At 43.6% G+C, this 14,372-nt stretch overlaps 1 protein-coding gene across 1 annotated transcript in view; it reads left to right on the top strand.

Moving 5' to 3' along the window:
- Positions 1-5,954: 5,954 nt before the first annotated feature.
- Positions 5,955-14,372, top strand: part of SMAP2 (small ArfGAP2) — a 49,986-nt gene continuing 41,568 nt past the window's right edge. Inside the window, exon 1 of the mRNA XM_007119851.3 lies at positions 5,955-6,442. Coding sequence (XP_007119913.1) covers positions 6,340-6,442 — 103 coding nt within the window. The 5' untranslated portion in view covers positions 5,955-6,339. The remainder of the gene's footprint in view (positions 6,443-14,372) is intronic.

Raw genomic sequence — 14,372 nt, 5'->3', positions numbered from 1 at the left:
TGCTATTGATTCCTTCTAGTGTATTTTTCATGTCAGTTATTTTACTGTTCATCTCTCTTTGTTTGTTCTTTAATTCTTCTAGGTGTTTGTTCTTTAATTCTTCTAGGTCTTTGTTAAATATTTCTGGCATCTTCTTGATCTTTGCCTCCATTCTTTTTCTGAGGTCCTGTATCATCTTTAGTTGTTTTTCTGGGGTTTTATCCTGTTCCTTCATCTGGTACAAAGTCCTCTTCTTTTCATTTTGTCTATCTCTCTGTGAATGTGGTTTTCCTTCCACCGGCTGCAGAATTGTAGTTCTTCTTACTTCTGCTGTCTGCCCTCTGGTGGATCTGGGCTGGCAACTCCTTTTCTTCGGAATTTTGGAGGCAATTTCCATTGTTCCCTGGCTTCCAGAGTTGCTGTTGAGAACTCTGTGCCATCCTGATTCTTGATCTTTTTTAAGTGACTTGTTCTTCCTTTCTGGAAACTTAAGATCTTGTTTTTGACCCAGTGTTCTGCTATTTGGTGAGGGGTAAGTTACTGTTATTATACAACAGGGTCTGTAGAGTAGGCCAGGCCAGGTATACTTGCTCAATCCCTCCTAGGCCCTGAAAATGCAAGAAATATGAATGTCTGTGCCCACTCTCCTGCATCATTACATAGTTGCATTGCAACTGCTCATATGTGATGTCAGGTCACTATTATGCACCTGCAGGCAACATAGCATGATTGCAGTGATGATGAGTTAGACTGGGATTCAGACACTGCTAGTACAGACGACTCTGCCTCCTCTCCCAGATTCTTACTGGTTGATAGTCATGGGAGATTTTATTGTGAAACTAAGAGAGAGAAGGGAGGACAGAGATGTTTAGTAGAGGTAGGGAGCTCAAGTTGTCTTGAGGAAAATGGTGAGTTTATATGGCATTGAAGTCTGTTCCCCTCAGACTCTTCAGGTCCCTGGGCAATGGGCCTGAGCCCTTAGTTTAGAGGGAGAGGTTCAAACCCAGCTAAGCTGCCTTTAAGAAAGACTTTGTGAGGATTTCCCTGGTGGTTCAGTGGTTAAGAATCCGCCTGTCAATGCAGGGGACATGGGTTCGAGCCCTGGTCCAGGAAGATCCCACATGCCGCGGAACAACTAAGCCTGTGCGCCACAACTACTGAGCCCGCACTCTAGAGCCCACAAGCCACAACTACTGAGCCTGCATGCTGCAACTACTGAAGCCCGCGAGCCTAGAGCCCATGCTCTGCAACAAGAGAAGCCACCACAGTGAGAAGCCCGTGCACCGCAACGAAGAGTAGCCCCAGCTCGCCGCAACCAGAGAAAGCCCGCGTGCAGCAACGAAGACCCAACGCAGCCAAAAATAAATAAATAAATAATTTTTTAAAAAAAGAAAAGAAAGACTTTGTGAGACTGCACACCAGTCATATGGGGCCCAGATGACAATGTGTGACAGAGCTGGGGAGAGGCCATCCTCTCTATCCTTGCAAGGAACCACCACTGATCACCTGGAGTCCTGAAAAATGCTATGAACAGCAAGAAATAGTGCTGTTGACAGAGACACGGCTTTCTCACAGTGCACTCCATCAGCAATGGAAAATCGAGGCTCTTCCTAGAGTCTCAGGCGGTGGAAATAGACAAATGGGAAGTGGAGCAGGAGAGGAGGGGCATGTAGCTCAGCCTCAGAGCTCAGAGTTGGCTTATGGAGCAGATATACGTTTGCAAGGCAGTGGATCTGCAATCCACTGCAAGGCAGGGGAAGCTTTTAAATAATCACAAGTTCTCTACACAGAGAAAAAAAATTGAGAGTTGGCTGAAGAGAGTTATTGAATAGATTATGAGTTCACTTGAGACCTTTAGTTCATTTACATGTGACAAATAGTACAGAGCTAGCAATAAAATGGAGAACATAATTATCCAGATTTTTTTTTCAATTTTTATTTTACTTTGGAGTATAGTTGATTTACAATGTTGTGTTAGTTTCAGGTGTACAGAAAAGTGATTTCATTTTACATATACATATATCTATTTTTTTCAGATTATTTTCCCATATAGGTTATTATAAAGTATTGAGTAGAGTTCCCTGTGCTGTACCGTAGGTCCTTTTGGTTATCTCAGCTTTCCTGATGAAAGTCATTTTATTGAGTATTACCCTGAATAGGTAAAATGTCTGACCAGTGGATTAGAAACTGCTTTATTTCAATATGTGACTCAGAAGATTTGATCTCTTAGCAAGAAAATATACTAATGATATTCTCCAATAGCAACAGTCCCAAAATATTCACCATACCATATTTTTGGTAGTATTCTGGGCATTTTACCACAGTGACTATTCTAATATAACAGTTTAAAAACAAGTTTCTATTTTGTACTTTTATTTATGTGAGTTGGGGTTTCAAAATATTCTGATATAAAGACCAAGAAGAGAAATTATCTGGCAGTTGAGTATATGTGGTGTCAGGCCTCTTCAATTCATCCCAATTTTCTGAAATCCATAGGTATAATGCAACCAAACTGTATCCAGTAGCCACTGAGACAGATAGGAAACTCTTCTCTCTGGCGGTAGCTAATGTGAAATAGTTTTATGACAAGATAACACAGTCACATTATGGAATAGAGGGAATATTTTTGCAAGAATTGTCAAGGAAAAATTCAAGACTTCAAAAACAAATATATGTACTTGGGAAGAGGAGAAGTTTGCTTTGGCCATATTCTCAGACCCTGGGATATGCATTCACTTTCCTCTGCTTTTTTTTTTTTTGGCCACGCCACCTAGGATCTTAGTTCCCTGATCAGGGATCAAACCCATGCACCCTGCAGTGGAAGCATGGAGTCCTAACCACTGGACCGCCAGGGAATTCTCTCCTCTATTAATAATAATATCAATAACAATAATAGTAATAGCAGCTAATACTTGATGTGTCAGTTGGGATAGGCTCTGTTATAACTGGGGGTAAACAAAATTCAGTGGCTTAACACAAAGAAAGCTAATTTCTTGCTCATGCTACATATCCTTTATGGGTTGGCAGCAGGCTCTCACTTATTAGCTACTCAGGAATTTAGAATAACAGAGCAACCACTGTTATGGACTGAATGTTTAAGTCCATAATCCCCCAAATTCATATGTTGAGATCCTGCCCCCTAACATGATTGTATTAGGAAGTTCAGCCTTTGGAAAGTGATTAGGTCATAAGGGTGGAGTCCTCATGAATGCGATTAGTGCCCTATAAAGGGACCCCAGAGAGCGCTATTGCCCCTTCCACCATGTGAAGACACAGTGCTAAGTCTGCTGCTGTGAACCAGGAAGCAGGCTCACACAAAATCTTTTGGTGCCTTGATCTTGTACTTCCCAGTTTCCAGAACTGTGAGAAATAAATTTCTGTTTATAAGCCACCCAGTCTATGGTATTCTGTTATGGTACTAAGACAACCACCATCTTGAACGTTGATGGTTTCCATGCCAGAGGGAAAGAGAATCTGAGGAGTCTCAAAGCAGTAAATAAATGCTTCAGGCATGAAGTGACACATATCCTTTCTGCTCAGACTCATTGGCCACACCCAACCATAAGAGGGCCATGAAATAAAACCCTACCATGCACCCAGAAGGCAGAAAGCCAGAGATATTTAGTGAAGAGCATTAATTGTCTATTGCTCACTGAGTGCCAAGAGCTATTCTAAATATATTACAGGCATTATCTCAGTTAAGCTTCACAAAAATCCTATGAAATAGGTGGGTTTAATATCATTATCATACACATTTTACACAGAGAGGTTAAGTTACATGATAAAATCATACAGATAGTAAGTGGTAAAGCTCTTTTTTTTTTTTTTTTGGTATGCGGGCCTCTCTCTGCTGCGGCCTCTCCTGTTGCGGAGCACAGGCTCCGGACGCGCAGGCTCAGCGGCCATGGCTCACTGGCCCAGCCGCTCCGCGGCATGTGGGATCCTCCCGGACCGGGATGCGAACCCGGTTCCCCTGCATCGGCAGGCGGACACGCAACCACTGCGCCACCAGGGAAGCCCCGTAAAGCTCTTTTAAAGCTTTAAAAGATTTAAATCCAGTCATTCTGGTCCCATAGTCTGTGTGCTTAACCACCAGACTAGGCAATCTCTCTCTAGATGGGAAATTTTGAGAAGCACTGTCATAGATCATGGAGAGCCACTAAAGGGTTTTTAATCAGGAGAGTTAGTCAACCAGATTTGCCATTTAGAAAGCTCTCTCCAAAGAGTGGGGTGAAAGATCAAATTAACTAAGGTTAGACTAAGGCAGGAAGGCTATTTGCATAGTGCAGGGATGAAGATGAGGAGAATTTGAACTTAAGGAACAATGATCACAATTAACTGGGTAATCTTGAGCCTTTCTTTCATCAACTTGAGACTCTGTTTCATCATTTTTTGAAAAATGATTATGTTAATACCTATCCTGGTGGGGTTTTCTGAGGATTATAATATATAACATAAGCAAAAACTCTGATAGTACTAAGGCTCTGGAATCATAGAGATCTAGGTTAAAAATCCCAGCTCTACTACTCTCTAGATGAAGGAGTTTATTATTCTAACTCTCAGTTTGCTCATTTGTAAAATAGGTGTTAAAATAAGAAAATTTAAGTAAGTTAAAGTAAGAAAAATGATTACAAATGGGATATAGGTTGAGAAAATTAGCTTAGGAGGAAGGCAGAATTTCTTCTAGAGAAAGAACTGAGAGTTTGTTTAGGAAAAATAACTTAATGAACTTTTGTGTTTATGAAAGTCAAATCTCCTTAGGCATGGCTTAGAAGGAAAGAGCTTTAGACAGAGAATCAAATTGTTTTGATTGATAAAGTAATAGAAAATTTTAGTTTTTCTCTGATGAAAGTTTTGAGGGCATCCTGATGTTTGGGGGAAAGTAAAGAGATGGAGGAAAGTTTGCCTAGAGATAAGATAACTCTGAGCATCTGGTCTTACCAGCTTCCCTGATCCATTCTTCCCATAGCAGCAGTGACCTTTTAAAACCACTAATTGAATCATGTTGTTCCCCCTCCCCCCAGGACAGTGCCTGATACTTAGAAGTTTCTCAGTAACAATCTGCTAAGCGAATGAATGAACAGAATGAGTGAACAAAAACATTTGCCAGATGGCAGGTGGGTCCCTAAAGAAAAGGACAAGCCATTGAGAAATTCTGTACTTACTACACTCTGTAGTGAGGGTGGCTTTGGACAATGGTGTTTAATAATCATTTTAAAGTAGTTACCTCTTCTTTTACTGTAATTACCCCTCCTCTTCAGCCCACCTCTCCAAATAACCTTCAATAAAGGTCTGCTGCACAAAACTGCACTATTTTGGGAGGACTGAGGAATGAAACAAGAAAGTGTCTAGGCACCAGGAAAAACAATGCCCAAAGATGTCAGTAATCACAAGAGGAGACCTAATGAATAGGGGGACCAGGAATTCAGCAGGAGCATGCATTCCAAGTGAGAGGTAACCAGAATCCTCTGAAAAGTTGGGGAGGTTGTGATGTCCTCTTATCCTGGGTTAGGAGGTTGGGCCCTTCTATTTGGCTGTTGAAGGAAAGAATAAGCTGGAGGACTTTAGAGTATTCACAACCACCACGTTACATAAGGATGGTAAATATTTAACTCGTAGAGAGGTTTTGGGATTATATTGGGATAATGCATATAAAGCGCTTAGCACAGCGCCTGGCACATAGTAAGAGCGCAGCTAATATTAATTGTTGTTTCCCTTCGCTTGCCTCTACTCTCTCCACTCGCTTCCGCCGGCTCCATTCATTCTTTTCCAAGGACATGCAGGGGGCGGGCCCACTTCCCCCTCCGCCCCACCCAAGCTCCGCCCCTCACTTCTGCCCCGATTGGTTCCTGAGAGGCGGAGCGGAGGGAAGAGCCCAGTCCGAAGCTGTGGGGGCGGGGCGCATGCGCGGGCTGGGAGGGGTGGAGCAGGAGAGGAAGAGCTGCCGGAAGTAGGCGGCAGAGGTGGTGGCAGGGCTGGCAGCAGCTGCCTGGGAAACCGAGGCGCGGGACGCACGGCTCGCACACAGGCAGGCCTGGGGGTCGTCTCTGCGCCCGGCACGCAGGAGGCCTGAGCGCCCCCCTTGCCTGGGCTGAGGGTCCCTGCCTGGTCCGGCAGCCTCGTCGGGACCCGGGTCTTTCCCTAAGCCCGCCAGCGGGCGCCGCGCTGAGGGGCTGCAGAGTCGGGGGCTGGTGCGGCTGACCCGAGAAGGGGTGCCGGGCCGGGCGGTGGGAGAGGGCTCTCCCCCGCTCAGGAGGTGCCCCTGGGCGGGGGACCAGGAGTCCTCACCTCCGGGCTGAGGCGGGGGTTTCTGGGGGCGAGGAGGGCGCGTCGCCCTCTGCCCCCGCCGGCACCCTGGCCATGACGGGCAAATCGGTGAAGGACGTGGATCGGTACCAGGCGGTCCTAGCCAACCTGCTGCTGGAGGAGGATAACAAGTTTTGTGCGGACTGCCAGTCTAAAGGTAGCGCATCCCTCCTGGCGGGCGAGGGGTCCAGCCTCCGGGCGGCGCGGGGGAGGCGGCCTGTGTGGGGAGGGGGCTGTCTCTGGAGCTTAGGTGGCCCGGATCATCTAAATGGTAACGCGTGCTACCGTTGCTGATGAGGCTGCTAGGTGTTCTGCGGCGCCGGGATTGGTGTGGGGAGAGGTTGCGAGGGCGAGTGTGTGTGGTTGGGGGGTGGGGCGGTGGTGGTGTGGGTGGAAGTGGCGTGGTGTGTGCAGGTGAGAATGTCTGTATTTCAGGGCTCTGAATGAGTTCTGGGCCGACTGTCAGTCCAGAGGCAGCCCAGAGCTCGCAGCCTTTCGCTTGCAAAGCTGGGGACGAACTGCGGTGGTGCGCGCGGGGGTGGGGGTGGGGGCGGGGAGAAGCGAGATGACGGGGAGGAAAACTGCTTAAATGATTTTTAAAGGTGGTGAGCGTCGCTGCCTGCTATTTGGTTAGCAGTTCCATCTGTTATTTTACAGCCTTGCTGAGATCTGACAGAGCGCTTAGGTGGCTTTCCTCTTTCTGGATGTGTGGAGGGGGGAACTGCCTTATGCAGTGACACAGTGCGGACTTCTAGACAGCCTAGCCCTGGCTTGTGGAGTGTGTTGGAGGCCTGATGTGTGTGTGGTGGCAGAAACTAGCAGACTGTGTCTGTAGTGCAGGATTGGTTTAATCAGTGCGGAGGAGGAAGCAAGGGATACATCGAATTTGTTGCTTTCATGGCCATCACGCTTCTAAAGGTGAAATATGACCATTGTAGATTGGCAGAGCCATTTAGTCTTTGTTTTCTGTGCCCTCAAAGTTTCATGATTTGATACAATTACAAATCAGTATGCTACGAAAGCTCGGTTATTAGTGAAATATTTGCACTCGAAATTGATAGATTATAAATATTTTGTTTCCTTATTTTCTTTCTTAATTCTTCGGAATATAAATTGGAGAAGTTGGGAAAATTCTTTTCCTTTTTGGTTTGGGTAGAAAGGGATATATTTTGGGAGCTATTGTTAATTTACTTTTGTTCATAATGCAGTGAATTTGCCTGGATTGTTTGCCATGTAGCATGTTGGGTGTATAGTACACAACAAAGGTTCAAGTGGATTTGTATTTATCAATATTGAGAAAGGAAGTACATGCTTAATTGATGCTTTCACTTAATTACCTTTTATTTTAGAGAAGTAAGGTTTTTGTTTTTTGTTTTTATTTTTGACTGCGTTGGGTCTTCGTTGCTGCACGCGGGCTCTTCTCCGGTTGCGGCAAGCGGGGGCTACTCTTCGTTGCGGTGCGCGGGCTTCTCATTGTGGTGGCTTCTCTTGATGGGAGCACGGGTTCTAGGCACGTGAGCTTCAGTAGTTGTGGCACACGGGCTTAGCAGTTGTGGCTCGCGGGCTCTAGAGCGCAGCCTCAGTAGTTGTGGTGCACAGGCTTAGTTGCTCCATGGCATGTGAGATCTTCCGGGACCAGGGCTCGAACCCGGTCCCCTGCATTGGCAGGCAGATTCTTAACCACTGCACCACCAGGGAAGTCCGAGAAGTAAGGTTATCTAAGGAGAACAGGAGACAGATACCTTTATTTGGACACCTCGTAGTATATTTTAGTACCCTTTACCAATGGATAAATGGCATGTGCCATTAGGAAAGCAGGTCCCCAGACTTCTCTCCTGAATTTTTGCAATTTTTGCATAATTCATTTTTTAAAGTACTTTAGAATCAATTTACGTTGAGTAAGTTAATTTCTTATAGTTGACTCTTGTGAAATCTTGTGCTAGATCTATTGGAAGATTTGGTTTAAAATTTAAGAGTATGTCTCTTGGTTTTACTCAAATTCCCTTGTGTCCTCAGTTGACAGATCTTGAGTCACAGTGAAGCAACCCACTGGAGTGAGCATTGCTACATTTGGGGAGTCAGAGGCCATTTTGATGATTAGTACCACCCCCATCCCCTATTTTGCATACCACTCTTATACTTACTCATATTCCTATAAAATATAGCACATGGAAGAGAGGTTGATTCATCACTTCTTCCTCCAAATTTTCCGTTGCTCTTTATCAACAGAATTACTGGGGATCAGGTAATAAAACATTAGTCAATTCATTCTTAATGAAAGCTAGTGACTGCTGGCCTGTAAACTTTGTTAACTGCTCTTGATAGTAGAATCCTGGTTTCTGAAACAATGTCTTTTCACAAATTAGCTTTACCTTTTGGCTTGGTGGCTTCAGTGACTCGGCCATTGTATTAAAAAGGAGATGACAATGTGTCAGTCATCTTTCAGTTAAGACATTTGTTGTGGCCTCAGTTTATCCAGTTTGTGAATTAGCTAGCCCCTTCCACTCTTTCAACTCCTTTTACTCATTTTCCCTCTCCTTTTCCCTGATTTTAGTTGTTGTAATCATCATGTGGACAAATGTCAGACCATGGAAGGAAGAGACACTTGCATCTGTAGATTAAGTTAGCTGTTAAGCTCTGGTAAAAATAAATAATAGTAATACATTTAGTGGGAGGAGGAATTTTAAAGCTGTAGGCTAAAATGAGGTTTGCACTTGAGTATTTATCTGTAGGTCTCATGTCCTTTCTTCGTTAGAAAACTGAGAGCTTAATTGTATAGGACCTGGTGAGTGACTGCTTGCTAATCCATTAATATAAAATCAGATGATGTAGCCCTGAACTGCAGACCTTTGAGAAGGTATTTTTGTAATGTTCCACAATAACTCTGGCAATAAATCTTTTTTTAAAAAAATCTTAAACTGATTAAAGAAGGATATTATCTTTAGATATGTAATTTGAACATCAGAATAGAGAATAAACATGTGTTCTCTTTGTATAGTACAAGTTTTGTTGGTCCTGGGGTTTTTTAACTCTCTTGAGCTTGAGACTCACCAGTTTCCGGTACCTCTAAGGCATTGAAATAATTTCTGTGTGGGAACGGAGGCTGCTTTGATATTGCCTTTAAAAAAAATGCTGTGACTTGCTTTAGGCTGAAAGATGTGGTTTCATCACCCAAAGCCCTTAAGTTATTGTGACCTTTAGGGTAAAATTTTGGACTGACTTAAGTTGTGGAAGAACAGAGGACAAACATACTGGAAATTTCAGATATGTTAATGGTTAATTCCATCTAGTTGAGGCCAGGTTCCGTTTTTGGATAGACCCTTGGTGGGGTTATACTGGTCTAAGCTTTAGTCTTTAGCTCTGCAGTTGCATATTTTATCAGTGTGCCTGGAATAACCCCTAATCAACCTCGTCAAAGACTGGTTTAGGACTTTCCTGGTGGCACAGTGGTTAAGAATCCGCCTGCCAATGCAGGGGACACTGGTTTGAGCCCTGGTCCAGGAAGATCCCACATGCCGTGGAACAACAAAAGACGTGTTTAAACTGGACACTGTCTTATTTACCATGAAAGGATCTACCTTTCTGATGACCTGAATACTTATATCCACTGTTGGCACACTCCTTTCTCAGTATCAAGGTTAGTGAAAAATTGAGAGCTGTTTAATGAGCAAAGAATTAGAATGGAAGAAATTTGATGGTCTTGAGGAATATTTACTTCCAACTGTGAAATACCACATGGAATTCTGGAGTCTGACAAAAACTTTGTAATACCTTTTTACTTCTCTGTTCTTCTGCTACATCCCATTTCTGAAATGTTTCACTTTGAATCACCTAACCATTGCCTTTGTTCCAACTCCCATTATGTATTCTTAAATTTCAATTCACTTTTTGCAAAACCACTTTCACGTGGTTCAAAATTCAAAAAGTTCAAAAGGGAATATGTACAGTGAAAAGTTGTGTTCCCGTCCCTGATCCCTTAGCCACCATTTTCCAGTGCTTCTTCAAGTAACCACTGTTAATAATTTATGTGACTTTTAAGAGATAGTGTATGCATGGACAAAAAAACGACATTTAAATATATTTCTTTTCAGTGCTTTTATGCAAATAGTAGCATGTTACCCACAGTTCATGGCGCCTGGCATTTTTCATTCCGCAGTATAACGTGGAGGGCATGGAGATTCCCTCTCCATGCACATTAAAGAGCGTCCCCGTTCTTTCAGGGTATTAAGTTGAAAGACATGCGTAAGTGATTTGGAAACATCTACTCTCATTGAAGTCATCTTAGAAAGTGTCCTAGGCCCATCCATAGCACAGGTAGGCTCTCCTTTCAGGTGGCAAAGAATCAGAGCTGTAGGCCATGGCTCACGGGCCCAGCCGCCCCGCGGCACGTGGGATCTTCCCGGACCGGGGCACGAACCCGTGTCCCCTGCATCGGCAGGCAGACTCTCAACCCCTGCGCCACCAGGGAAGCCCTAGACTTTTGATGTTGGAACATACAGTTAAACTCCATTACTCTGCTTATTTTAGCTTTGTGACCTTCAGCACACTACCTTTTTCAGTTTAATTTTCCTCATTTGAAAAATAAAAATGCGTCGTAAACTAAAGTGTTACACAAATGTAAGCATTATTTATTATTACCATTGCTGAACTTGTTTATTTTATCTTGATTTTATTCATTTCACTTTCAGACTTCATTCCCTTAAATACTCTAGTTACTGGAAGCCACAGTTAGAATGACTCACTGAATAACTCACCGAATAAAAAACCACCTAGTTTTTAAGCCAAAACCATTTCCTATAGGACTTTATGGTACCCTTGAGGATGGTCTCTGGATGTTTCCTGACTCTTCAAAGTTGTATGAAAGGTTAGACCAGGGAATCTTTCTGTAGTCTTTTTTTTTTTTTAATATTAGTCCCAAATTTTAACTCTGGTAAATTAATCTCTAGCTTTGCTTTACTTTTGTTTTCTGGCAATAGCTAAATCATTGCTTGTTAAATATCATTCCTTAGAAATGAACATTCCTATCAATTTTTAATTATTTTAGCTGTATGTGTGGCACCTCTTAAGAGATTTTTTGAAATTGCATCAGATCTGGACAACAGAAGGAATTTCCTTCCATCTCCAGTTGTTAAACACCCTTCTCCAGCCAAGATCAAATAACTTTCTGGCTTTTTACAGCTAATGCACCTTAACTCTGACAGTTGTAGTTAGGTTGACACAGGTTTTTTGTTTGTTTGTTTGTTTGCGGTACGCGGGCCTCTCCACTGTTGTGGCCTCTCCCGTTGGGGAGCACAGGCTCCGGACGCACAGGCTCAGCGGCCATGGCTCACGGGCCTAGCCGCTCCGCGGCATGTGCGATCTTCCCGGACCGGGGCACGAACCCGTGTTCCCTGCATTGGCAGGCGGACTCTCAACCACTGCGCCACCAGGGAAGCCCGACACAGTTTTACTGAAAGTAATTTATAAAAGTCCCCATTAGGTTGTCTTTTAATATCAACTTGTTAAACCTGTTCCCTGGGAGATACTTTCCTATTCATTCTCCTTGCCATTATCCAGTGGCAGTGGGATAGATAGAGAGTACAAAATGCCTTATCTTTTAAGAACTCTTTGCAAGCCTGAGAGTACAATCCCACACTATATATATTCATTCAGAAAATAGTTCTTAAGCACCTGCTTTGTGTCAAACACTGTACCAAGACATGTAGATTAAAAGATAGGGCCTTTGGTTTCAAGGATTTTATAGTCTAATGGGCAAGCAGATGTGTAAGCAGATAAATGATGCAATGTAGTAATTATCATTGAAGGGTTGTGTACAGGGAGCAATGAAAGCATTGAAGAAAGCAAAAGTCTGCCTAGGAAGTCATGGCTCAGAGAGACAAGTAGGCTATGTCTTGAATGATAAGCATGACTTTGTCAGGTGAATTTAGTGCATTCCAGGCAGAGGAAGCAATATGTGCAGTAGCCAAGATGTTCTGTACCGTGTGTGTGTGTGTGTGTGTGTGTGTGTGTGTGTGTGTGAGATTCTTAGTATATTCTCACTACATGTTGGGGATTGGCAAGGGATAAGGTAGGCAGAGACCCATAAGGTTAAAATCCTAGCTCTGTAGTTGACTTGCTGTATGGCATTGAGATTATGAATATGCTTTAGACTCCCTGTTGTGTAAGAAGAGCCCCTAGTATTGGAAGTCCACCTGCTACTCAAATGGAATTATAAATATTACAAACACGAAATGTTCTCTTACTGCTGCATAGTAAGGAAGGTCTGAGTATTGTGCCCACTAGGTCTCCATGGAAGTGTACCCTCATGAGTACGTTAAACTATCTTAGAGAAGTCTAGTGAAACGTCAGCAGTAGATGTCATATGCCATTTCTGGAGTTGATGCCGTTGAATTTTTTTTTTTTTTTTTTTGTGGTACGCGGGCCTCGCACTGTTGTGGCCCCTCCCGCTGCGGAGCACAGGCTCCGGACGCACAAGCTCAGCGGCCATGGCTCACGGGCCCAGCCGCTCCGCGGCACGCGGGATCCTCCCAGACCGGGGCACGAACCCGTGTCCCCTGCATCGGCAGGCGGACCCCCAACCACCACGCCACCAGGGAAGCCCGATGACGTTGAATTTTGAGGCTGAGCGTGCTCTCATACTCAAGCAGTCTAAAAGTGTTGAATATTTGAGTGTGCCCTTGGTTGTTCAGTGCTTAGGATGTGTTAACAGGCAGTTGCAGTGACATCTCTCAGTATACCTTTCAACAAATCTATTGCTTTCAAATAAATCAGAAAATTTCCTTCTTTCTGCATTTTTCATCTGATGTCATTATGGTATGTAGGTGGCAGCTTTCTTGGGCACAGTTGTCTATATTACTGTTCACCACATGAGTCATTGTCGGTTTCTGTTCTGCCTGAAAATTCCATCTTGGAAATAATGTCATGCAGCTGGAGACCACAACACGTTACTCGTTATGAACATTGCAGGTGGCTTTGTATGTTATGTTGGAAACTACCTGTGTCATAAGGGAGAGATAAAGTGACTTATTAAATGGACTCAGACTCAATTCCTCCAAATGATATCCCCTGTGAAAAAGATGCCCAGCAAGAATCTGCATAAAACACACATGTGTTTTACATTCTAAGCATATAGTGCCTAACTTTTGTCATTGTGTCTGCTTAAATCCTTATCACAGTTATACTTCTGTTTGAGCAAGTGGCCAGTTTAAGTAGATACTAACTTTGAAGAAGTTCTGTGTTGGCCCCTGGAGTGTGACAGTTCAGCATACCACATTGAAAAGGTAGGAACCAAGTCTATATAGAGTAGAACCCCTTAAAGTTAATTCACTTTTACCAAGTTCCTCTATTGTTAAAGAAATATTCCTCTGCTAGTTAACTTCTTAAAATTGTAACTTGCTACAGTTAACAGATCCACTAGAATGTAAGCTCCATAAGGGCAGGGGTTTTGTGCCTGTTTTGTTCACTATAGTATTCCTGGCACCTAGAACAATGGTTGGCACAGGTCAGGCTCTCAGTAAATATTTGTTTGAACAGTGTAAATCCTTTGTTTCTTATTAGAAGAAATCCTTTATAAGTTATCTGAATATTTGTGTAATTCTTAGGAAAGCTAAGTTTTAAAATATATTTTAAAGTCAGGGACCCTTCAGAGAAACGGAAAGCACTGTAGGTGGTACAAGCAGAGGGAATTTAATATGGAAGAGTTTTCATAGGTGATACAAGAGCCAAGAGGTCAATGGGGTGGTGAGACAACCCAGAGATTGGCAACACCTGGGAGCTCCTAGGCCCCTAAGGAAATTAGAAGGTGCTGGTGTCACCAAAGGCCAGAAGCCTGAGCCATCTGCTGTGAACTAGAAGCCTGGAAAGAAGAGCTGTCTGGTGGCAGCTGGAACTCAGACCAAGTAAGATAGAGAGCATTACCCTGGCTTCCCTCCTTCTCCAGCCTTTCCTCATCAGTGCTTCCCATTGGTGGAACTTACTCAGAAATCAGTTGGCAAGGGAGCCTGGGAGATGTAATTCCCTGTGATAGTGTAGAGCAAGGGGAGGATCCAAGCTGAGACAGGCAAAGGCACAAAGGCACTTAAATCTCC

This window comes from Physeter macrocephalus, chromosome 3, assembly GCF_002837175.3.
Source record: "Physeter macrocephalus isolate SW-GA chromosome 3, ASM283717v5, whole genome shotgun sequence".
NCBI lineage: Eukaryota > Metazoa > Chordata > Mammalia > Artiodactyla > Physeteridae > Physeter > Physeter macrocephalus.
Note: the sequence above shows the minus strand (reverse complement) of the source record. Positions and strands in the feature narration are given on the sequence as shown.